The sequence below is a fragment of the Caretta caretta genome, chromosome 6 (assembly GCF_965140235.1).
Source record: "Caretta caretta isolate rCarCar2 chromosome 6, rCarCar1.hap1, whole genome shotgun sequence".
In the NCBI taxonomy this organism is placed as follows: domain Eukaryota; kingdom Metazoa; phylum Chordata; order Testudines; family Cheloniidae; genus Caretta; species Caretta caretta.
In genome coordinates this window covers 37,352,202-37,377,728 of record NC_134211.1, presented here as the reverse complement: position 1 = coordinate 37,377,728, position 25,527 = coordinate 37,352,202, and the positions used below count along the sequence as shown (strand labels likewise).

The 25,527-nt window shown below is 42.1% G+C and overlaps 1 protein-coding gene and 1 long non-coding RNA gene across 3 annotated transcripts in view; one reads left to right on the top strand and one right to left on the bottom strand.

Moving 5' to 3' along the window:
- Positions 1 to 691, bottom strand: part of LOC125638516 (uncharacterized) — a 38,496-nt gene extending 37,805 nt beyond the window's left edge. The window contains exon 1 of the long non-coding RNA XR_007357250.2: positions 585 to 691. This is a non-coding gene — a long non-coding RNA (uncharacterized LOC125638516). The remainder of the gene's footprint in view (positions 1 to 584) is intronic.
- Positions 344 to 25,527, top strand: part of SYT9 (synaptotagmin 9) — a 118,361-nt gene continuing 93,177 nt past the window's right edge. For both annotated transcript variants that reach the window (XM_048854389.2, XM_048854390.2), the window contains exon 1: positions 344 to 491. In XM_048854389.2, the coding sequence (XP_048710346.2) occupies positions 344 to 491 (148 nt within the window). The remainder of the gene's footprint in view (positions 492 to 25,527) is intronic.

Below are 25,527 nucleotides of genomic sequence, written 5' to 3'. Positions count from 1 at the left end.
CGCTCGGAGCACAGGCGGGGACAGGCTCAGAGAGCCCCGGCCGCTTCCCTGCCTCCTATCGCACCGCATGCAACTAGTGGGATCCTCCTCCTGCTGCCAGGAGCAGCCTGGTGCTCCCTCCAGAGCAGAGCCAGCAGGGCAGCCCCCAAGAAAGGCTCAGTTCGGAGCAGAGGGGGCGCGGGGGCTTGCAAAGGGGGGGAGGACCTCCGCTGCGGCTGGCTCCCAACTATGCAGGCGGCTGCCCAGTGGCATCGGCGGCTGCAGGCGGGCGGCGGGCAGAGGCAGCCGCCGCGTGCAGTGTGAGCGGAGAGCTCGGCTCCATTCCCAAGGATGCTGGGGGGCGATGCCTGGCGGCAGGGAGGACGAGATTTGCCAGAAAGCGCTGCAGCTGCTGGCCGAGCTCTGCTCCAGCGGGGCGGTGGAGAACGAGAACTGCCTGGATTTCATCTACTACTTGCGGGACAGAGCCCGACCCCGGCTCACGGACTCAGGTACACGCTGCTGCTCAGGCCGGAGGGCGGGGGATGCTCGGAGAAAACAATACTCCCTAGTTCCTTCCCACCCTCATTGTGTCGCTAACTTACCGGGAAGGGGCGAAACCCCACTCCCCCAAGACGCCTTCCCCGGTGTCTGGAGTCCGGGAGACGCAGGATCAATGCTCCTCACCCCAGCTATGGGGAGACGCAGAATCAATATCCCCATCCCGCCCCACCCATGGGGAGATACAGAATCAACACCCCCCCCATCCCGCCCCAGCCCTGGGGAGACGCAGAATCAATACCCCCATCCCACCCCAGCCCTGGGGAGATGCAGAATCAATACCCCGCATCCCGCCCCACCCATGGGGAGATGGAGAATCAACACCCCCCATCCCGCCCCACCCATGGGGAGATGCAGAATCAACACCCCCCATCCCACCCCAGCCCTGGGGAGATGCAGAATCAACACCCCCCCATCCCGCCCCAGCCCTGGGGAGATGCAGAATCAATACCCCGCATCCCACCCCACCCATGGGGAGATACAGAATCAACACCCCCCCATCCCGCCGCAGCCCTGGGGAGATGCAGAATCAATACCCTGCATCCGACCCCATCCATGGGGAGATACAGAATCAACACCCCCCCATCCTGCCCCATCCCTGAGGAGACGCAGAATCAATACCCCGCATCCCACCCCACCCATGGGGAGATGCAGAATCAACACCCCCATCCCGCCCCACCCATAGCGAGATGCAGAATCAACACCCCCATCCTGCCCCACCCATGGGGAGACGCAGAATCAACACCCCCCATCCCGCCCCACCCATGGGGAGATGCAGAATCAACACCCCCCCATCCCGCCCCACCCATGGGGAGATGCAGAATCAATACCCCCATCACACCCAGCCATGGGGAGATGAGGAATCAATACTTCCATTCACACCCCAGCCCTGGGGAGATGCTAAATCAACAGCCTCACCCTACCCCTAGGTACCTCCACTGAACAACAAGGGAGGTGAAGAATGTGTCCCTCCTCATACCCACTCCCCAGGGCATATACACCCCTTCTGCTCTAACTTCAGAGGGGAAACATTCCCGTAGGATAAAAGCAATAGCTCTGATTGTTCAGGACAGGAGTGGACTCAGTCACAGAATCTATTCTTTAGTTTCAAGCAACGACCTGATCTAAGTGTTTTTCTGCAGAGTAATGTAGAAGGCTGCTAAAAGGTAAAACCCGATGGGGTTTTATGTGTTCCTAAATCATTAGGATTTTTGAAGAAATCAACAACTGGTGTCATCAATTTCCAGCCATTCTTTCAGGTGGTTACACTATTCATATGATTAGATTCCTCCCCTTGAAACTGGATTCATTTAGGACAAAAGCATGTATGTACATCAATTTTAGCAAATCTTAATTTCAACAGTATTTCCAGTGAAATATAATTGTGACTGCTGGTCTGAAACCAGGAATCATAGATTCACTACTTTAAATTATCTCATCTTAGTTGTTCAGTGTTTTCATTTGTTTTAAAGCTTAAGAATGTTTGCTTCCAGATAGCAGTTTGAACCTATAAGTAGCTTTACTGAGTTCAATCAAACCAGAATCTCAGTGTTCAGTGACAGGTTTCAGAGTAGAAGCCGTGTTAGTCTGTATCTGTACTTGTGGCACTTTAGAGACTAACAAATTTATTAGAGCATAAGCTTTTGTGGGCTACAGCCCACTTCATCAGATGCATAGAATGGAACATATATATATATATATATATATATATACATACACATACAGATAAGTTGGAAGTTACCATACAATCTGTGAGAGGCTAATTAGTTAAGATGAGCTATTATCAGCAGGAGAAAAAAACTTTTGTAGTGATACTCAAGATGGCCCATTTAGATAGTTGACAAGAAGGTGTGAGGATACTTAACATAGGGAAATAGATTCAATATGTGTAATGACCCAGCCACTCCCAGTCTCTGTTCAAACCCAAGTTAATAGTATCTAGTTTGCATATTAATTCAAACTCAGCAGTTTCTTGTTGGAGTCTGTTTTAGAAGCTTTTCTTTTGCAAAATTGCCACCTTTAAATCTTTTACTGAGTGACCAGAGAGGCTGACGTGTTATCCTACCGGTTTTTGAATGTTATGATTCCTGATGTCAGATTTATGTCCATTTATTCTTTTGCGTAGAGACTGTCTGGTTTGGCCAATGTACATGGCAGAGGGGCATTGCTGGCACATGATGGCATATATCACATTGGTAGATGTGCAGGTGAATGAGCCCCTGATGGCGTGGCTAATGTGATTAGGTCCTATGATGGCGTCACTTGAATAAATATGTGGACACAGTGGGCAACGGGCTTTGTTGCAAGGATAGGTTCCTGGGTAGTGGTTCTGTTGTGTGGTGTGTGGTTGCTGGTGAGTATTTGCTTCAGGTTGGGAGCTGTCTGTAAGCAAGGACTGGCCTGTCTCCCAAGATCTGTGAGAGTGATGGGTCGTCCTTCAGGATAGGTTGTAGATCCTTGATGATGCATTGGAGAGGTTTTAGTTGGGGGCTGAAGGTGATGGCTAGTGGCATTCTGTTATTTTCTTTGTTGGGCCTGTCCTGTAGTAGGTGACTTCTGGGTACTCTTCTGGCTCTGTCAATCTGTTTTTTCACTTCAGCAGGTGGATATTGTCATTTCTAATACTATATTTCAATTTCTATACTGCGTCAAATCAAGGTTTCACAGGTGTGAAGGAAAATTAAATTGAGCAGAACCATTTTTAGAAAGAGTTAAAATAACTGAGAACTGGACAGTATTTGCAGTACTCTAAATTGTACTGGCAGTTCAGCTACTCGTCACTGCACAGTAATAATGATGTATTTACTATTCTTACAGTAGTTAGTTCAGTTATTCCAATTTCAGTCTATTCTTCAATGTCTAATGCTTTCAAACAAAGATTTTGCAGTAACTTGATTAATATGAGACAGCTTTCATGATGTAAATTACTGACAAATACTTGGGTAAACTAAGATAGCTTGAGCAATCCAATAAGGAGAATAAAACTGGTTAGGTAAAAAAATCTTCCATGTAAAATAAACGAAGCAGAATTTTCATATGTCTAGGTTATTTGTATTAAGATCTATTTTCAGCCGTGATAACTTCATTCACTTAAAACAACTCTAATTTTAAGATTGCAGACATTTGTAACAAGAACTTTAAAATTTGCTAAAAGATAGGTAGAATAACTCACCAAATAAATATTATACACATGCATTTAATAATTTTAAGAATAATTTGGTTCAAATAAATACTTTGTGTGTGACAGACACTTCTCTGTCAAAAAGCATTCAAGAAGTGATTGTGTCTATTTCTAGTTTCTCTAGTTTGTATATACTCAGGTATCAATCACATTCTTGTATCCTAAGTAATGATTCCCAAGGACAGCTGCTTAAGTCAATTATCACTTAGAATTGTGAGTTATTTGAACCATATGTAAAGAGGTAGCCTAAATCACTTTGAATAACAAGCATTTTTGAGATTTTTTGTAGAAGACACCTGACTATTCATGAAAGTATCATGCAGACATGATGTCTGGCATTCTGTCTGGGAACATTTTAAAAACATACTGTGCTCAGTAAAGTTATATACATTGAGCATACATCGCTGCAAGAATATGAGATTCTTAGTCTTCTTGTATTACTTTCCATAATGAAGAAAACTGTTTCTGTATTTCTTATTTTAGCTCATTATTTCTTAAACCATTATGGTAGGATGAGTTTTTAGTATTTTCTGCAAACCTGATCTATTACACAGAGTAACTAGAAAAGGAGTACTTGTGGCACCTTAGAGACTAACCAATTTATTTGAGCATGAGCTTTCGTGAGCTACAGCTCACTTCATCGGATGCATACTGTGGAAACTGCAGCAGACTTTATATATACACAGAGAATATGAAACAATACCTCCTCCCACCCCACTGTCCTGCTGGTAATAGCTTATCTAAAGTGATCATCAGGTGGGCCATTTCCAGCACAAATCCAGGTTTTCTCACCCTCCACCCCCCCACACAAATTCACTCTCCTGCTGGTGCTAGCAGAGTAACTACTATGTTAGGAAGCTGTTAATTTGCACTTAACTCACATTTCTATCGTTCAAATGTGGGATTGTCAAGAAAATGAATTCCCCATAAAGTTTGGTTTCCCAGTCAAATCCATGGATGGTAAGAAGACAGTGCATTCAACTCCCAAAAGAGGGAGACAGTACCCCTTCAATAGCAGACAGGCCAAATCCAGCTTGATTTACTCACATAAGAAATACCATTGAATTAATGGTGGAATGGAATTTATGGGCTCTGAAGAGAGACTCATCAGTTTTCAAGGACTGGAAGGATGTTGGCTACAATATAGGGCTGGGGACAGATTCTTCTGGGCAAAAATAAGCATGAAGTCATCTTAATTGTGTCATACTCTCTTTACTATGTAAGCAAGTTTTACATCAGCCACCCAAACTATGTTCCTCTCAGATAGCAGGAAATCCTGTCAAGCCAGACACAAAAGAAAACCATTTAAAAATACATAAACATTTGTTAGTAAATAGAGCTGACAAGAGTGTGGCTATAAAGGAAAAATATATGTGGTGTGTGGCTGATGGTTAGCAATGCTACTGTTTTCATTATGGCAGTTCTTGTACAAAAATATGTGAATGCTATTTTTAGAAAGTTTCTCCATGCTCAGATGCATTTTCCCAGTAAATTATATGCTTACCTAAACTCTTCAACCTGGAGAAAATGGTGATGTACAATATCTTTACTTGTTACATAATTTTCCCTATATGGAAGAAAGGATGGTCTATTGGTTAGGGTACACACCTGGGACTTAAGAGATCCAGGTTCAGTTCACTGCTCCACCACAGACTTCATGTGTAAAATGACTTGGGCAAGTCACTTAGGACCAGATTTTCAAAGTATTTAGGCACCTAAAGATGCAGATAGGCACCTACTAGGATTTGTTTAATGAGAGTTAGGTTCCAAGGCACTTTTGAAAAATGCACCTATCTGCATCTTTAGGCATCTAAATACCATTAACAAGCTGGCTCTTAGCCTCTCTGTTTCAATTCCCCACCTGTAAAATGGTATAGTAACAGCACTTCCCTACCGCAGAGGAGTGTTGTGAGGATAAATACATTAAAGACTTCTGAGATGCTCAGATACTATGGTAATGAGGGCCACATCAGTACCTTAGATAGATATGCACGTGAAAACCATCTTACGTGGAGTTATGGGGTCTTTGAGATAGTCACCTGGAAAGTGAGTTTAATTAAAACCAACAAAAATTTTGCAGTTGAGGAATGGGTGTTCGGTTGCTGTAGAGGAATCAGGGCAACAGCAAGTATGTGCTGATTCTTTGTGGACTTTTCCTCTAGTAGATCCCTCTCCCAGTCCTTTATCACTTCCCAAGTCAAACATCTGATGTGGGGCATGTCTTAGGAGTCTGTAGAAGCAGCTGTATACTTTTGTCACACAGGTATGTGACTCTGGATTGCCAGAGAAGCAGGTGTTTTGTAAGAAGATCAGTCAAAAGTGTACTATGATTTTAGGTTTAGGACCATTAACAGTTTAGCACCGAAGGTAAGTGATAGTGGTCTTCCTCTGTCCACTAGAGACAATGTTGCTTTTCTCAGAATGGTGAATTTTGTGGCAAATTACTGTGGTTTGCACTTCCGTTACAAATAGGACAATATGTATATTTTGGATGAAAAAGTCCCGTACATCAGATGGCAATTTTTACGGGTTTTTTTGCCACTGCTTTTTGTTTTGTTTGTATATCTTTTCACCCATTTTCTTGCTGGAGTCCAACACGCCAGAGAATTCTCCAGGGACCAGTCATTTGGCAGGGTTGGTCTGTCATAGTTCTTTGGTAGATGTGTCTGTCCCTGCACATTTCTGCAGGGTCCTCTGGTGTGGCATGTCTCACCCTTCTCAGATTACCCCCACCTTTTCCACAGCTTCTGCTCTCCATGTGCTCCTCACTGAGCATGTCCTGCAGCCACAGAGTGCTCACTGCCTGGTTTCCAGTTTGTTGATAATTACTGAAATATAAGTATGAAGCGTTTAGTCAAAGGACTAGGAAATTCTGCAATAAAATGTTGGAGATTATGTCAAAAAAGACATTATGCCGCTACAGCACATTCTGGATTGGATTCTTCACCCTTCCTGTAGATAAAAGAGTGAAAGGATCCAGCACTAGAAACTTACAATAAAAAATTTTAAAAGGTCATTGGAAGCTGTTGTGGACCTTTGGAGGAGGATGAGAAGAATGATCAGGAAATGTTTATGCAGATAAGGGAGTTATATAAAAGGGCTAGACCATTAATCATGGTGAATTTTCATTAATGTCACACTGAGCGGAATAATGACAGTAGAAATACTAAATAAAGTTGCCTATTCTTGACTGTCATATTGGATTGCACATTTTGAGGATAAGCCAATAAGATCAGATGTTATTCTTAATTACGTCCTTTTAAAATTATCACTATCTGCTAAAATAGAATAAACAGTGAATATTGTGGTTTAGTGATGGACATTAGACATGAAGAACTCTACACATCTTGAACAAAAGCGATGGATTTTATACAGTAATGGAAAAATCAGACTTTATTATTTAATCAAATTAAAAATAGTTGATTGCAATCAAGAAACCAAGAAATCTGGCCATGGAAATGTGATGGTTTTTGAAGGAACAGTGTGAAAGGGTACAATTTACATTTATGTCAGTGGAAGCTAACGGTCCTCTTCATCAATACTTTACTTAACTAAGTGCATTTTTAACTCTGCTTGATTCCTCTACACCGGATATAGGTGGCTTAGCTGCATAATAAATTATCGATAGGAAAAACAAAAGTGGAAAACAGCAAAGATGTCTGGACTGGTTGGCATTCAGCCAACCACGTGAGCACAGAAGCCAAACTTGGGGCTTGTTTAAATGAAATCTTTGGCAAGCCAGGGTGTAAATCTACAATGCTCTAGCCTGTGGCACACTAACTGGCTGTGTGGACCCTGCTACTGCCACTTAGTATGTGGCACGCTAGTGTGCTGTAGATACACACCCCAGCTTGCCACAGGCTAACTGTTCGTCTAGACATACCCTTGCTCACAGAAAATCTTTTCAACATGGACTATACATTTTACCCCATATTATGATTAATAACATGTTGTGACCTCATCTTAAAACCAATCTCATCATGGGGGCTTGCATTTTTCTGAATAAACTGTAGCCCTTATATTAAATCACTTTTTTAAAAAATTGGTGAATTGGGCCTGGGTTTTCACAGGAACCTAAAGGAGCTGTGGTTCAGTGGGAGCTGGAGTCCTCACCCCTTTGGGCCTCTGTGAAAACCTCAGCTTAGGTTTCTTCAAACATGTCATTCCTTTGTCCTTAACTAGGGCTAAGTCCCCAGCAAGTTTGACATTAACTAAAAACTTTTGTGGGTTTTGTTTGGTTGGTTTCAGTGGTGGTGGTAAAAACCAGGCTTCAAAAAAGTAGCTTAATTTCTTAAGAGGCACACGTCTAACTTTTCATGCTTGGATAACATGAAAGTGACTCAACTGATTTTGTTCAAACTTCCAAAAAATGAAAAGTATCAGGGAAAAAGATTAGTTTAAGCATGAGAAATTTCAGCCAAGGGGGAAAAAACAATTTACACAGTCATGAAGTGAAAAAAAGGGGAATAACCCTTTCAAGGTATAGTACATTTATTGTCACTGTGCTTTTTACTCATTCTGGGCCAGATTCACCATTGCCCTGCATATTTTGTAGCCAGTGACATCAGTACAAATAAAGGTAAAATGCTACAATTCTGAAATGATGGTGTTTTTGACCCATTTCCCATCAGTATAAATCACTCCACACAATGTAAGGCAGCAGTAAACCAGGTCCTCTGACATTACGGCAAATGAACAAGGGAGACTGCAGCTCAGATTCCTTTGAATTTCAGAAACCAAAATATTGTTTTAAACTTTGTTCAAATAGAGTGTTAATCACATATTTTAAATGGGAGCTGAACACTGTTTTCCTCTTTTGAAAAGTCAGGCACAAGTTTTGGGGATTTAAAGAAACATTTGCTGCTCCCCTTTCATCTGAGATGGTGTATTGTTTTAATTGGTGTCAGTGCACATTTACTGTAAATGGCTCGGCGCTCAGAGATTTTCCATTGATGCTAATAGGGTTAAGTACTCAGGTTACGAGAGAAAAAATGCTGCGTTCAACAGATAATTGTAAAAATGATGTGCTTTGAGAAAGAGGAAACAAAAAAGCATGTATCTGCTAAGACAAGAAGGACTACACGTAGGCTTACCAACAAAGATTTGGGACTTTAGTTGTTGCCTTACAAAACCAGTGATACAATGTGAATCAAACTAAAGAAGATGGTGACAATTATTGTACAAGTTACTATATTATTTTTTCTGAACAAAGGTTCTGCTTTAATGTAACAACTGTACAGTCCGTTACAGACCTATACTATGGGAAATGTATTTTTATGAATATTCTGTGTATGTATAGATGCTTCAGATGTTGTTATTGGATGTATTACAGTGGGATCCAGAGGTCTCAGATTTTAGCCTAGTTGTTGTAGATGTTGTACAGACATGTATGGCCAGATCCTCAGCCTAGCTAAGGTCACTGTGCACTGCCAGGGTTGCATAAGCAACCTTAAAACTGCCCTAAAAGAGTCAACTGAGCATTCCTCCAAATTGAGGAATCCTGAGCTGGCAAAAGCTGGTGTGGCTGACTTTACTCCAGCCTCTCCTGGCATTTCCACCCTCATCCCCTTCCACTAGTTCCCTGTGGCTGCTCTGAGAGGTCAGTTGGCCCCTTGCTGGCCACAGGAGAGAGGAAGGAGTAAAGGTGGCTCCTAGCCACTTTCCCCTTCTTCTTCCCCACACCTGTGCTGGGTAAGAGATCAGAGCTGTTGAGAACCGTCCCCATATTGTTGATTTAGGGTCTTAAAAAATTAACCTGAAGTAAATTCTTCATGCTCAGAAAACAGCAAGATTGCAGAGAATTACCTGTAAAAAGTTGGACCCACCAAATGACCATAGGGAAAAAATATTTAATGTAGCAAGTGAAAAGCAGAAATTCTTACAAAGGAGTCCAGGTGACTTTCTTAAAGTAGAAAGAGGGAGAGAGGAGAGACAGGGCTGTAAATGTCTTCATTAAAATTATCCTTGCAGTAATCCTAGAACTACCCAGGAGTTACATCGGACTTGCACAGTTTACAAAGTAGTCCTTTAAAGTACACAGTGGTGTGCTGTACAGTATAGGGTGCTGCTAACTACATTTGCAGTTTGCATTTTTGGGGTGGGTTTTTTTTTTTTAATACTCTGTGAGAGAAAACAAATGTATCCAGTCTTCCACAGTATTATTTTAGGCTCCAATTGGTATAAGCTGCTAAGCATTCTGATTTGTTAGCAGTGACCTGATAAAATCCCAGCACAAATCTTGAGAGAGAATCACTTTATCAGAGCTTCCCATTGCTAGTTCAATCAGTTCCCCAAATGACTTCCCATTTTTATTACTGCATCTGATCCCTGTTTGTATTTAAATAGGAGATACTTCAGCCAGACTTGTTAAAATTATAACAAAAACATAAAGAAATTCACTTGCAAAATTAGAGTTGCTTTATGACACGAACAACCAAGGCAAAAATGCACATTGAGTCAAAATGAACCCCAGGTCTTCGCATACCTAGTCACAACTGGATCCCTTTGCACTAGTTTTCTTAAGACAGCTCATCTCCCCAGGTTATCTTTGCATTTCGTAGCATATGTTTTTATAAGTATATGATATGACACATCCTTACACTTATTTCAATATCCCGCTCTGTGCCTCAGTTTCTCCAGCTGTAAAATCAGAAAAATGCTTGCCTCTCTCACGGGGCATTGTGGTTTTTAGTTAGGGGGCTCTAACAGAAGGCATGCACATGAAAGAAATATAACACTTATTTTCCTCTCACTTTTATAACTTCTCTTTTCCTATTTTTTATTCATATTTTGCTACCCATTTTACTCATTCTTCCTCTGTTTACTTTAAATTCTTTAAGGTCTCTTTGAATTTATGAGCTTTTAAAATTTACAAAGAAATGAATACAAACCCAGTGTTCCTGCCCTAGTGTTTTTCAGTTCTCTCCCAAATACGGTCCCTGTTCAGCCATGTCTGAAGTTAGGTGGATGAGTAGTCCCATTGACTTCTATGGAACTACGCACATGCTTAAAATTAGGACCTGCATATTGGCCTATATTCTGAATTACTATAGCATTGCAATATACTGGAAAATATGGTGGCAAGGTTTATTTTAAGTGAGCTGGAGGAATATGCCAATGGTCTCCATGATGAAAGATTTTTCCTGAGGGCACAGAACCTCATCCTATGATGTCTTTGAAAGCAACTGAGTTTGATACCTGGAAATACACCCAGAGTAAATAAATAGCAAGTACTGTCATTAATAATGCATCTTAGGAACCTACAGAAACATTCGAGGGAAAGGATATGAGGGACCTGTATATAGGTCATTTTATATGTGTTTTTAATATATGCTAGAGAGCAGGTTTGTGAAGCATTCTTGGAAATTGGATTAGCATATCATATACAAAATCAAATCAGGTTTCAGAGGAACAGCCGTGTTAGTCTGTATTCGCAAAAAGAAAAGGAGTACTTGTGGCATCTGATGAAGTGAGCTGTAGCTCACGAAAGCTCATGCTCAAATAAATTGGTTAGTCTCTAAGGTGCCACAAGTACTCCTTTTCTTAAAATCAAATCAGAAATTATTTGTCCACTAACATCCAACTACTCAAGCAAGTTTTTTATAATGTACTATCACTGTCAAAGAAAATTAGGATAATCAATGGAAAAATACAGATGATGGGGAAATTACCTAAAGAGAAATATAAGAAGTACCAACATTTTCAGGTTTCAGAGGAACAGCCGTGTTAGTCTGTATTCGCAAAAAGAAAAGGAGTACTTGTGGCACCTTAGAGACTAACCAATTTATTTGAGCATGAGCTTTCGTGAGCTACAGCTCACTTCATCAGATGTATACCGTGGAAACTGCAGCAGACTTTATATACACACAGAGAATATGAAACAATACCTCCTCCCACCCCACTGTCCTGCTGGTAATAGCTTATCTAAAGTGATCAACAGGTGGGCCATTTCCAGCACAAATCCAGGTTTTCTCACCTTCCACCCCCCCACACAAATTCACTCTCCTGCTGGTGCTAGCCCATCCAAAGTGACAACTCTTTACATAATCAAGTCGGGCTATTTCCTGCACAAATCCAGGTTTTCTCACATCCCCCCCACCCCCATACACACACAAACTCACTCTCCTGCTGGTAATAGCTCATCTAAACTGACCACTCTCCAAGTTTAAATCCAAGTTAAACCAGAACATCGGGGGGGGGGGGGGGGTAGGAAAAAACAGGAGGAAACAGGCTACCTTGCATAATGACTTAGCCACTCCCAGTCTCTATTTAAGCCTAAATTAATAGTATCCAATTTGCAAATGAATTCCAATTCAGCAGTTTCTCACTGGAGTCTGGAATTGAAGTTTTTTTGTTTTAAGATAGCGACCTTCATGTCTGTGATTGCGTGACCAGAGAGATTGAAGTGTTCTCCGACTGGTTTATGAATGTTATAATTCTTGACATCTGATTTGTGTCCATTTATTCTTTTACGTAGAGACTGTCCAGTTTGACCAATGTACATGGCAGAGGGGCATTGCTGGCACATGATGGCATATATCACATTGGTGGATGTGCAGGTGAACGAGCCTCTGATAGTGTGGCTGATGTTATTAGGCCCTGTGATGGTGTCCCCTGAATAGATATGTGGGCACAATTGGCAACGGGCTTTGTTGCAAGGATAAGTTCCTGGGTTAGTGGTTCTGTTGTGTGGTATGTGGTTGTTGGTGAGTATTTGCTTCAGGTTGCGGGGCTGTCTGTAGGCAAGGACTGGCCTGTCTCCCAAGACTTGTGAGAGTGTTGGGTCATCCTTTAGGATAGGTTGTAGATCCTTAATAATGCGTTGGAGGGGTTTTAGTTGGGGGCTGAAGGTGACCACTAGCAGTACTCCTTTTCTTTTTGCAACATTTTCAGGTGTCTGGATTAATTACAGTCCAATCCCTCTTTATTACTCCAAGACGCTAACCTTAAAAGCCTTTGCATATTCTGTAGATTTCAAAAATTGGATCAAATTCTGCTTTCACCTTTATATGCTTGTAATTCCCACTGAGCCCTTAGCATCACATTAGTAGTGACAACATTCTCTTTCAATGGTATTTGCACATTCTTGTCTGAGGGCAGAATTTGCTTTATTACGTCTCTAAGAAATATTCATGAGTTTATTTTCTACAGGCAGTCATTTACATTTATAGGGCACATAGCCCCAATCACTTATGTAGAGGTCTTCATTTCTAATGGCTGTATGGGTTATTAGTTCCTTGTAAAAACTTTTTGTGAACATATCGTACTGTTGATACGTAATGTTAGCGTTCTAAATTGTTACGTTTTGTGCTAATTTGAGTGACCAAAGTGCAAATAATAGGCCACATTTCCCCCCCGCAAAATGGCTTCTAATTTCCTGAGCAGAATCAATAGTGCATGCAGATGTCTGCATTTAGACATCTAATTCTTTGATTGCATCCAATAATCAGAATCAGAAGTATAATCCCAACTGATTTCAGTTATAAAAACAAAGGAGGTCCCTTCTACAGATTTGACTTCCTATATGTAATTGTCCTATTTTTCTTTTTATTGGGCATTGCAAGGTTATTGCATATGAATGGAAAAGCTTAAATGAACATGGATTTAAGTGCAGTTTTATATCTTGAATGCACCACTGATCGGGCTGTGGGGAGGCAGTAAATGTAGAAATACATTTTAACATACATGTTTTTCCCACAGCACTGATTGGCTTGCTGGAGTAATGCATAATTCTGTGACCTCTCCAATATGATGGTTTGCCATGAGATTCAATGTGTTCCAGGCATTAGATATGAAAAACTTTTATCTAGTCCGTATTAAAAACCTTAAGTGATAAGGCTTTCACTACTTCCCTTGAGAGAGTGTTCTACAGCCTAATTGTTCTTGTGGTCAGATAGGCTGAATGTCATAAAAAAGACTGTATTTTCCCTTTTTAATTTGATCCCATTACTCTTAGTCATGGCCCTGTGTATGTCAGGGATGTTCTATCTTATACCTTGCTGCCCATGGACCTCAGGGACCTCTCTGGCCCCCAGACATCTCTGAGGGATCTTAGGGATGCTCCAGTGCAGCTTCCTTTTTCCCAGCTAGGCCCCTTGCACCTGGGCTGGAAATGGGGGTGACACAGGAGCTGTACATGATTATTCCTCTAAGCAGGAGCAGTCCTCAGGGGGCTGATCTTTACAGTAGCTCTGAACTATCAAAGTAGGCCTGGATGTAGCCTTTAAATTTATTGTTGAATAGTGGCTTTGCCACAAGCCCTGCCAAAGGAGCAGCACATAGTTGTGCTGTTCCAGAAGCAGGCCAGAGTCTGAACTGAGATTCAGAGTCTCAGTTTGGTCTCTGAGTTTCCCCCCACCCCCTGCAAAGAGGCACACATACACGCTCCAGGGAGCAATAAGATGCGCCAACCTTTCACTGGGTGAAGATTGCTTCTACCTCCACACCGTCGTGGCTGCAATGACCAGCTTCTTTGAGGAGGGCAGGTGAAGCCAAAGCTGCACCACTCACTCCCCACCATTTGCACAGGAGGGAAAGCAGCTGCCCACCCCTCCTCTCCTTTGTGCTGATACCAGCCATAGAGGTAGCCCAGGCAGGGGTTTAAGGCTACACCTCACACACTGCTCTGGTGGGTAACCAGGATAATGACTGTGTCCTTACTAAGCAATCAGAACCAACTCATAATTGCTTCGCCAATGCTAGCTCATATTTCTAACTATCTCCTTATTTAGCACCCGAACGTTATATTTTTGCGACGAGTTCTTTAATTTATATTTCATTTGTAAACACACATTTTGATTTTTTTTTTTTAATTTTCCTTTGGGAGATAATGAACATTGTTGATGGTTTGTTACAGAACTGTAGTCAAGAACTTTCCTATAATGTTGTGGATTTTTGCTGTACTTTAGCATTAATTTAAGCTCTTTTATGGCTTTATTTAGACGGAACAGATAGAGGGAGATTATTTTAGTTTAAAGCTTTACTCTGATGCTATGTTTATGACAGTGCCTGCTTTCAAATGGAGAAAAAAAATAAGTGAGCTTACAAGCCAAATTCTTCATTCACTGGGTCATCAGCAAAATTAAACATAGAAATGTTTTTTATAAAGCACGTTGTTGATCACAATTTATAAAGTATTTGATCACTGAGTTTGTTGCAAAATAAATAATTATCTACATATTCTTTAGTATTGACCATAATGAATATACTACAGCAAGTACAGGGGGTTTTGTTCTTATCTAATAAATGGATGAAGTAGAGAAAACATTCTCCATACCAGCTGGTGCTGTGTACATCTGTAACACTGGCTTTTGTAATCACACCAAATCAGTGTGTTTTAGGTGCTCACTGTGTTTAGCAGCATACTGAATACTTGTTAAGAAAGAAGAATGAAGTTTTGCTTTCTCTGACAAGCAGGTCCACAGCTAGGATTTATAGAATATGCTTGATATGCTTAAAAGGGATCCATGGAGGCAGTGGATGTAGCCAAAACTGACACATAAAGGTATGCCTTGAGCCAATATACAGCACCCAGGATATATCAGACTGTAGGTGGTAGAAGGGGTTCAAGGGCATAAACTCCCTCAGAAAAACCTTTTGGATTATTGATGAAAATCCCACATGGTAGAAAAAAAATCCAGTGGCACTAATGATTCCAGATTTTAGACATGCAAAGAATGAATAGAATAAAAGACATTTGAGATGGGATGAGGGATGGTCCCTACAGTATATTTTCTAGCATTTTAGCCAATTTTGCTTTACAAGTTCGAAGCAATGAGGTTTTCAAGACTTCCCTTGGGAGACTGTTTCTTCAGCGTGATAAATCTCAGTCAGTACATTTAATTCTATATCACTGCCAGTGTGCCTTTCTAGCCGGGTGTAGCGGGTTAGTGTGACTCCACCATCTCTTGGCCATCTCTTAGCTAAGCGCAACATATTTCGCTCTTGTAATTTCTCTTTGTAAATCAATCCCCCTAGCTCCCAGATAATTTTTGTGGCTGTTCGCTCAACTCCCTCCAGTTTGCCAATAATTTTCTGGTAATATGGTGCCCAGGCAGAGCCTTATAGAAAGGGGTTATTACCTCCCTGCTCTATTGCCTTTGAGAAGCACAAATTTGAATTGGCCTAGTTTGCTGCTATAGCACATTGTAAACACATGTCAAATATGCTATCCTTTACCATCCCATATTGGTTTGCCAGATTTGTATGTGTATCTGTGTTTCAGATTATTTTCCCCACATGCATGAGCTTGTGTTTGTCCAAGCTATAGCTCATTTTATTATTTTCTACGCATGGTTTTAATCTCTGTAGGTCTCTTTGTATTATTTCTTTGTCGTTAGTGCTGTTTGCGACTCCTTCAAAGTTAGCATTGTCTAAGAAGTTCTTTACTGTGCTGTTGAATCCCTCTTCCATCACTGAAGATGACAGATAAGACCAGACTTTACGCCACTCCCTACATTATCCCGCCAGACACCACTCCTCAGCAATATTCAATTCTGTTTATCATTACCCTTTGGAGTCAGTTTTCAATTCATATGAGAGTTTGGCCTATTGAATTAATGGTTAATTTAAGGTTTCATAAGACAACATATTAAATGTTTTATTGACATCTGTCATAGCTTAAAACTAATTAGAACTTGCTCTGAAATAACCCAGTGAGAATTCTGAATGTCCAGAAAAAAGGGACAATACACTGTCTCTGATAAAGGTATCAACAAAACCAAGAGTCTTACAGTCTAATGTTTCTATGTGTAGCAGAGAAAAAGCCTTTCTACATGTCAAAGAGAGAAAGTTCTTTTATCTTTCCTCCCAGATAGATTTGGGATATAACAAGATAAATGGCAAGTTATTGCAACTGTCTTCCCACCATATGTGTCCCACCATAAATAAAATATAATAGGCTTGACCATCCATTGCATTTTGGACTCTTCATGTTGCTGGAGCAGCAAAAAGGAATCATAAAACCTGTAGAACTGGCTACCAGGGAATATACATGGTGTAGCCCACTACTTGAACTCTACTACACCCTTTATATGCCCCCACTGAAGGGGATATAGCCACAGCACTGTGGCCCAGATCTTCAAAGCTATTTAGGCATCTAACTCCCACCAAAATCAATCCTCAACTGCTGAAAAGACCTCTTGGGGCCAGGGGCAACCTAGTGCAAAACAGAGCAGACCTGAGGCTGCTCTAAATTATGGCAAGTTCTGAGTAGATAGCTGGCTGGGCCCAAGAAAGGGGTGGGGCTAAACGTGGCTCACAGCCCTTTTAGCTCCCAGCCACCCCGGCTCTCTTCCTGAGCTGAGCAGAGGTTGACCAAAATAGAAAGTGAGGCCAATGTATTTGCACAGTATCATTGTTAGCAAATATATTGACAGGCTTCAGCAATCAACTTTTCATAAAGCTAAAACGTTACAATAAACTACAATATGTAGGTCTCACACTTTGTTCTTCCCTCTCTCTTCCATCATTCCAGTTTCTTTTTTTCCCCATATCTAGAATTCTCCTTTAAGTCTTTTTCAGTGTCTTTTCCTGCCAGTTAACTGTCATTCTCACTCCTTTCTTTGTCTGTAAATCTCTGCCTCCTATCACTCCCGCTCTGGAATGTTTCCCCTTTATTCATTCCCACTTCAATCCTTCTTTAGCCCCAAACTCATTCAGTGGTCCTCCTTTGCCTGCTCTATCCCTCTTCTTTCTCCTTCGGACCCTTCTCCATAACCAGGGCTATGATATTTATTATTGGTTAAGCTCTCACATTGGGGATTGGAGCTGTACAAGACACAAAATAAAGACAATGCCTGCACCAAAAAGATTTCAGGGTCTAATCTCATGATGGGCTCTTCCCTTAGCCTGGGCAGATCAAGCCATAAGGAGTGGCCACTCCTGCTCTCCTCTTACTCCCAAATGAAAAATTAACTTCCCTGGTCATCTCCTGTCAAAGTGAGCTCCAGCTGTCCTGGGAAATCCTTAGAAGCAGCTCCATCTTTCCACCCCCGATTAGTTTTTCAGATGAAGAGGCACTGCTTCATGCCCTGAACAGCTGATTAGCCTTGGAGGTAAGGAACCGCTGAAGCACTCCATGCTCTGACCAAGATGGTGAGAGCTGTAGCGGGAATCAGGCTCTCCCCAAACCACTGGCCAGCACTGCCCTTTACCAGGTCCTTCCACCAAGCTAGGTCTGGGACAGTCTCTCCTCTTAATATGGTCTTGCTGACAAATAGCCACCATCTGTACTGTATGCATATATGATATCCCCTTTCTTCTCTCAGTAACCAAACAGATCAAAAAGCTGTAAAATAAGTGCCTTAAAATGTTATCTGAAAGCTATATGTAACTAAATATGAAAGACCAGTTATTAAAAGAACACAACATAAAATATGACAGCAAGAAAAATCAACCATACCAGACCAGAAGCAATAAAAACAACTCTCTCCTGTCAGGGCCGGCTCCAGGCACCGGTGTTCCAAGCAGGTGCTTGGGGCGGCAGTTTGAAAGGGGTGGCTGCTTTTCGGCGGTGGCAGCAATTCGGTGGTAGCTTCTGTGTTCCACTGGCCGTGGCGGCAAATCAGCGGCAGCTCCTCTCTTTTGCCTTCCGCAGCGGAAGTTTTTTTCACTGCTTGGGGTGGCAAAAACTGTACAGCTGGTCCTGTCTCCTGTGGATATTTCCCCACATTATAGTGTACCCAAGGCTATAACAGATGGGCCACCTTTCATCATTCTTACACTAGGATTCCCATATAAAGGTAACGCTGACAGACCCCAGTCATCGGCAGGCAGGATTGGACCTGGGGCCTCTGGAGCTTAGTGCATGAGCCTCTACTGCATGAGCTCAAAGCCAATTGGCTGTTAGCTAAAGCTGTAGAGCAAACTCATTAATCTCTCTTTCTCTAAGTGATCTCAGTGCCACTAGCTGGGACAGAACACCATACCCAGGAGATGTGTGGGTTACACTAGTATGCTGCAACATGGCTGCATTAAATAAACCATAATTTCAAGCACAGTAGAGTTAGTGTGAATGTTTCATGTTGAAGAAGTCATCACTTTCCCAAACCATAAGCTACATGTATCAACTTCACTATAAATAGTATACCACAAGGCTGGGACAGGACTCTGGGATTGTTGCTACCAATAAGAGAATTTTTTTAAAAAGCAGGAAGAGAATTTAATTACCACTGTACATACAAACTGCTGCATAACGAACCAGTGATTATTAGGCAACTTTCATAAGACTGTTTTTAGAAAAATTCACAATGTATTGTACCCAGTGAATGATATTAGGCAGAGAAAGGGGTAGTTTTCTTAATTGCAATATTAATGTATTTGATTAAAAAACCCTAAACATTGCTTATTCTTATTCTTATTTGCCTGCCAGCAGTTAGCCACTGGAAAAGTTCCTCAAAGGTGTTTGCTGACTCATGCTTAGAAGATGAAGTAATGAGATGAAAATTACAGGGTTAGTTTAAGGAAAAAGGAAGATATACAGAAAGCAGTTTGGAATTCTAAATGCTATACGTTCAAAATTACACTGTAGGTGTGCTGGATATGTCCTGTACATCAATTTTGCTCTCTCTTATGTGGGTGCAAACCCAGTGATTCAATGAGGTTATATGGAGGCAGCATGGTCTAGTAGCTATGACAGTAGACTTGGACTTGGGAGACCAGAGTTCTTTTCCTAGCTTTGCCACTCACCAAGTGTGTGACCTTGGGCAAGTCACTTCACCTCTCTATGCTGCTGTTTCTCTGTCCACCCTTTGTACTGATTGTAAGCTCGCTGGGACAGGGACTGTCTCTCACAATCTGTTGTCACAGTGCCTAGGACAATGGGGCCCTGATCTCAGGTTGACATGTAGGCACTAGTATAATACAGATAAAGAGAATAATAATTTGTCCCATGTGCCTGCAGGGGAGAGAATGGGTTGGTATAACACCTTTTAGTTTCAGAGTAGCAGCCGTGTTAGTTTGTATTCAAAAAAGAAAAGGAGTACTTGTGGCACCTTAGAGACTAACAAATTTATTTGAGCATAAGCTTTCGTGAGCTACAGCTCACTTCATCGGATGCATTCAGTGGAAAATACAGTGGGGAGATTTATATACATAGAGAGCATGAAACAATGGGTGTTACCATACACACTGTAACAAGAGTGATCACTTAAGGTGAGCTATTACCAGCAGGAGAGTGGGGGGGAAGGGGAGGGGAACCTTTTGTAGTGATAATCAAGGTGGGCCATTTCCAGCAGTTGACAAGAACATCTGAGGAACAGTGGGGGATGGTGGGGGGAATAAACATGAGGAAATAGTTTTACTTTGTGTAATGACCCATCCACTCCCAGTTTCTATTCAAGCCTAAGTTAATTGTATCCAGTTTGCAAATTAATTCCAATTCAGCAGTCTCTCGTTGGAGTCTGTTTTTGAAGTTTTTTTGTTGAAGAATTGCAACTTTCAGGTCTGTAATCGAGTGACCAAAGAGATTGAAGTGTTCTCCAACTGGTTTTTGAATGTTATAATTCTTGACGTCTAATTTGTGTCCATTTATTCTTTTGCGTAGAGACTGTCCAGTTTGACCAATGTACATGGCAGAAGGGCATTGCTGGCACACGATGGCAATATCACATTGGTAGATGTGCAGGTAAACAAGCCTCTGATAGTGTGGCTGATGTGATCAGGCCCTATGATGGTGTCCCCTGAATAGATATGTGGACACAGTTGGCAACGGGCTTTGTTGCAAGGATAGGTTCCTGGGTAGAGGTTCTGTTGTGTGGTGTGTGGTTGCTGGTGAGTATTTGCTTCAGGTTGGGAGCTGTCTGTAAGCAAGGACTGGCCTGTCTCCCAAGATCTGTGAGAGTGATGGGTCGTCCTTCAGGATAGGTTGTAGAACCTTGATGATGCGTTGGAGAGGTTTTAGTTGGGGGCTGAAGGTGATGGCTACTGCCGTTCTGTTATTTTCTTTGTTGGGCCTGTCCTGTAGTAGGTGACTTCTGGGTACTCTTCTGGCTCTGTCAATCTGTTTCTTCACTTCATCAGGTGGGTATTGTAGTTGTAAGAACACTTGATAGAGATCTTATAGGTGTTTGTCTCTGTCTGAAGGGTTGGAGCAAATGCAGTTGTATCTTAGAGATTGGCTGTAGACAATGGATCGTGTGGTGTGGTCTGGATGAAAGCTGGAGGCATGTAGGTAGGAATAGCGGTCAGTAGGTTTCCGGTATAGGGTGGTGTTTATGTGGCCATCGCTTTTTAGCACCATAGTGTCCAGGAAGTGGATCTCTTGTGTGGACTGGTCCAGGCTGAGGTTGATGGTGGAGTGGAAATTGTTGAAATCATGGTGGAATTCCTCAAGAGCCTCCTTCCTGTGGGTCCAGATGATAAAGATGTCATCAATGTAGCGCAAGTAGAGGAGGGGTGTTAGGGGACGAGAGCTGAGGAAGAGTTGCTCTAAGTCAGCCTTAAAGATGTTGGCATACTGTGGGGCCATGCAGGTACCCATAGCAGTGCCGCTGATTTGAAGGTATACATTGTCCCCAAATGTGAAATAGTTATGGGTGAGGACGAAGTCACAAAGTTCAGCCACCAGGTTTGCTATGACATTATCGGGGATACTGTTCCTGATGGCTTGTAGTCCCTCTTTGTGTGGAATGTTGGTGTAGAGGGCTTCTACATCCATAGTGGGCAGGATGGTGTTTTCAGGAAGATCACCGATGCATTGAAGTTTCCTCAGGAAGTCAGTGGTGTCTCGAAGATAGCTGGGAGTGCTGGTAGGGCCTGAGGAGGGAGTCTACATAACCAGACAATCCTGCTGTCAGGGTGCCAATGCCTGAGATGATGGGGCGTCCAGGATTTCCATTTTTATGGATCTTGGGTAGCAGATAGAATACCCCTGGTCGGGGTTCCAGGGGTGTGTCTGTGTGGATTTGTTCTTGTGCTTTTTCAGGGAGTTTCTTGAGAAAATGCTGTAGTTTCTTTTGGTAACCCTCAGTGGGATTAGAGGGTAATGGCTTGTAGAAAGTGGTGTTGGAGACCTGCCTAGCAGCCTCTTGTTTATATTCTGACCTATTCATGATGACAACAGCACCTCCTTTGTCAGCCTTTTTGATTATGCAGAGTTTGGCATTCCTAGCAATAAGTACTAATTGAACAAAGGTTTAGAGTTTTGGTGGGATACACTTTGGAGGTTGGATGCGATATTCAAATGTGGGCACTAAATAGGACATCAACTTCTACGTTTGGGCATTGAAAAAAAACTAGGCACTTAAAGAGGCATTTATCTGCCTCTGTATTTGTTTGAATGTCCAGATGTGGATTTGGTTGTGGAATTTAGGTGCCCATGTATTTGCACATTGTGCTCTCTGTGTTTAAAGAACCGAATGGAATGCTTTGTAGGAACCATTCTGCTTCAGAATCTGGCCTATTTTTGATTATACAATAGGAATTTGGGTTTGCTTTCACTCATTCTCTAAATACCCAACTAATTTTGCAGATTGCTTCCTATTTTTGTGAGGTTTAAGGCTGTCAAACATCCATTGTATGTTTGCAAATACACTTCCTGTATGAACCAAGCTGAAGCAAAAACTGAGAGGACTGTTATCATCTTTGCAAAATTGTTCCAGTTGTGGGAATAAAGAGACACAAGATATGGAATCCTTTTATTTCAGCAAACAAACTATAGCTTGACTCATACCACTTGCGAACTAAATGGGCACACACCAATTATTTTGGTCTTGATTTATTTGCTCTTTAAGTTACATATTTGTCTTTAAACTCTACCAAAAAGCCTCAATATCCCTGTAATGTTTGAATAAGCTGTTTAAAATGTACCAAGCTTCCCTCATGTGAAATTCTTGTGGGAAAATTGCAGAATGGCAGTGTAACTTGCTTTCGACTGAGCAAGCTCCTTCATGCTCCGGCTTCCTTTCATAAATCTCTGGAAATTTAGAACACGCAGCTCTTCAAGTTTCTTTTGTTTAATCGGGTTTAATGATATAATTGTATTAGATTTTTTTAATCAAAGTGGATAAAATCTTATCCTTACAATTTTCCTAATTGAGAAGGATAGCAAGTAAGATATTTTCTGCTCTCTTAAATTGCATTTGTCTGGTAATTCAAAGGGATATTTCCTCTGCTTGTCCTTGTCTGAATTTATCTATTCTTTGGGACAAATTCAACCATGATGTAACTCTACTTCAGTGGCATCGTATCAGTTTATATCAGGGGCCACTAAATCTGGCCTCTCGACTACGGCACCATTTTTTTAACTCAGAAGTGTCTTTTAGATTGGGATTTTCAAAATGTTCATAGGAGTTAAACACCCAAAATCTCACTAACATTCAATGGAAGTTGGATACTAATTCCCTTACGCGTCTTTGAAAATCCAAGCTTTAAATTATATAAGGGTATAGAAGAACAATCATTGATTGTTTCTATTAGAGATGAGCTGAAATGACTTGCTCAAGTACTGCAGTGTGAATAGATTCATGGTATGTATTAAGCATCCTACAGAGTTATCCTAAAATTGCTATGTGAAAATAATCCTAAAATAAGCAAACCTCATCATTAGTAAAAAGAAAAGGAGTACTTGTAGCACCTTAGAGACTAACAAATTTATTTGAGCATAAGCTTTCGTGAGCTACAGCTCACTTCACTGGATGGATCAGTTCACGAAAGCTTATGCTCAAATAAATTGGTTAGTCTCTAAGGTGCCACAGGTACTCCTTTTCTTTTTGCGAATACAGACTAACACGGCTGCTACTCTGAAACCTCTCATTGTTAGTGTTCCACACCACTACCTTACAGAGGAAAGTGAAAACCCAACACAAGACACAGTCACATGGACTTCAGTAGAGTAGCACAAATGTAACAAAGCAGAATGGGGTCTGGAAAGTTTCTCTTTTCTGATTCTTCTGACCATTAATTTCAATGAGGCTGCATAGGTGTAACTGTGAACAGAATTTGGCCTCCAATTCTGTATAAGATAACCCTCTCACCTCTGTCAGGACCTGTCACGTCATACTGTATCAATGCCTATATACATATGGTTGTGTGTGCCCTAGCTGGCACATTGATGTTTTTGCTTGGGTTGCTATTCAGCCAACAATCAAGAAAGGGAAAGACTGGCTACTGATAATCCAAAGAAATAAAAAGTAGTTCACTCAGTGTGATTACACTGAGTCATCATCTTTATCTCCCTATTCACCCTCATTTTCCTAGGTGTACCATAAATAAAAAAAACAACAATAATAATAATAAAACAAGAATTTACAATTCTTCCTTTACAATATCAGAGTGGCAGGGTTTTCCTCTTGCTCTGCCCTTTTAGAAGATGGTGGGGGGCATGGATCAGCATTCATGTCACGCTCCCCATCAGTACCCGGCCTGGACGAGGGAAGCTAATAATCCAATCAGCAGACCAAATTCGATAATGAATCCTGGTCACGTGCCACCTGAGGCACGTTGTACATACACCAAGAAGAAGCAAATGGTGGAATCCTACAAGGAACTGCAAGTTAATCTAATGACTCACTGAGACAGGGATGGCCTGTTCAATACCACCCTGACTATAAGAGAGGTGGGAGGAGATCTGAGGTAGAAAGGTTCTCTCAGATAAGTTCTGAGGTAAGGAACTATAGGAGCAACCAAACCAGAGACAGTTTAGGCAGGGATTCATGTAGTGTTATTTTGAAATTAGCTTCTTGTTATTAAGAACATAACATAAGAACGGCCATACTGGGTCAGACCAAAAGTCCATAAAGCCCAGTATCCTGTCCTCTCTGAGTGGCCAATGGCAGGTGCCCCAAAGGTTATCATCAAGTGATCCATGCCCTGTTACCCAATCCCAGCTTCTGGCAAACACCAGGAAGGTTTGTTGACTGCAATGACTGCAGGGATCTAGAAAAAGATTCCACCTGTTTTCATTTGTATTTTCCCCCATGCAAAGAAACTATCATGAAGAGGCCAGGGAATGACAAGTTTCAGCTCACTGTGGTTACATGGGGTTATCCTGCCACGGATTGCCCCTCTTCCCTCAGAACAGGGAGGAGTCGTGGAATTCCTCAGAACCCAAGGAATCCTCCAGATCTGTGAAGTATTCCAGCAGATCAAGGTTGTGAAAAAGACAGGCACATTTACAGAGGCCCACGTTTCTGTGCTATTTCCTGGAGACTTCTTTGTCCAGGGCATTATGGCTTTTGAGAGTGAAGGTTCTATGACCTCATTGATGGCTGCTGCCTCAGTTCCTCATCAATGCTAATAAAGCCAGCAGTTTCTTACACTGCATATTCTCCATAGCTTTGAGGGTGCACGCTGGAGAATGCTTATTCCCCAGCCACACCTGTGGGAGCCCAGATCCTGTCGTTTGTCTGCAGGACATCCACAGGCTCAAGGGAAGCATGCTGTGTGTTTTATTAGCAAATAGTGAAGCTGATTGCAAGTTAAGTTGAACATGTAGTATTTTATTATACCCTGCAGACTGCTCTGCCCATGTGCTTGCGTTATTTCTCGCCTAACTCCCCATGTTGTTTTCCTGGTGCCCCTCAATAACAGTAGTGCGGGTGCTGAAAGCCAGGCCCCTTACCCCAGTCCGCCCCCCTCCCTCGCTGAGGCTGGGAGCAGGGCTGTGTCTCTGGGAGGGGGGACCTGGACAAGGGTAAGGGGGCTGGGGCCACAGCTGGGGGCGGGTGTGGGGCCAGGAGCGGAGCTCTGGGCAGGGGCCAGCAGCCGGGACCCCATGTGCAGGGCCAAGAGCAGAGCCCCGGCTGTGAGGCCGGTGCGTGGCCCCAGGAGTGGAGCCCTGGCAGCGGGCAACCAGGTGCAGGGCACGG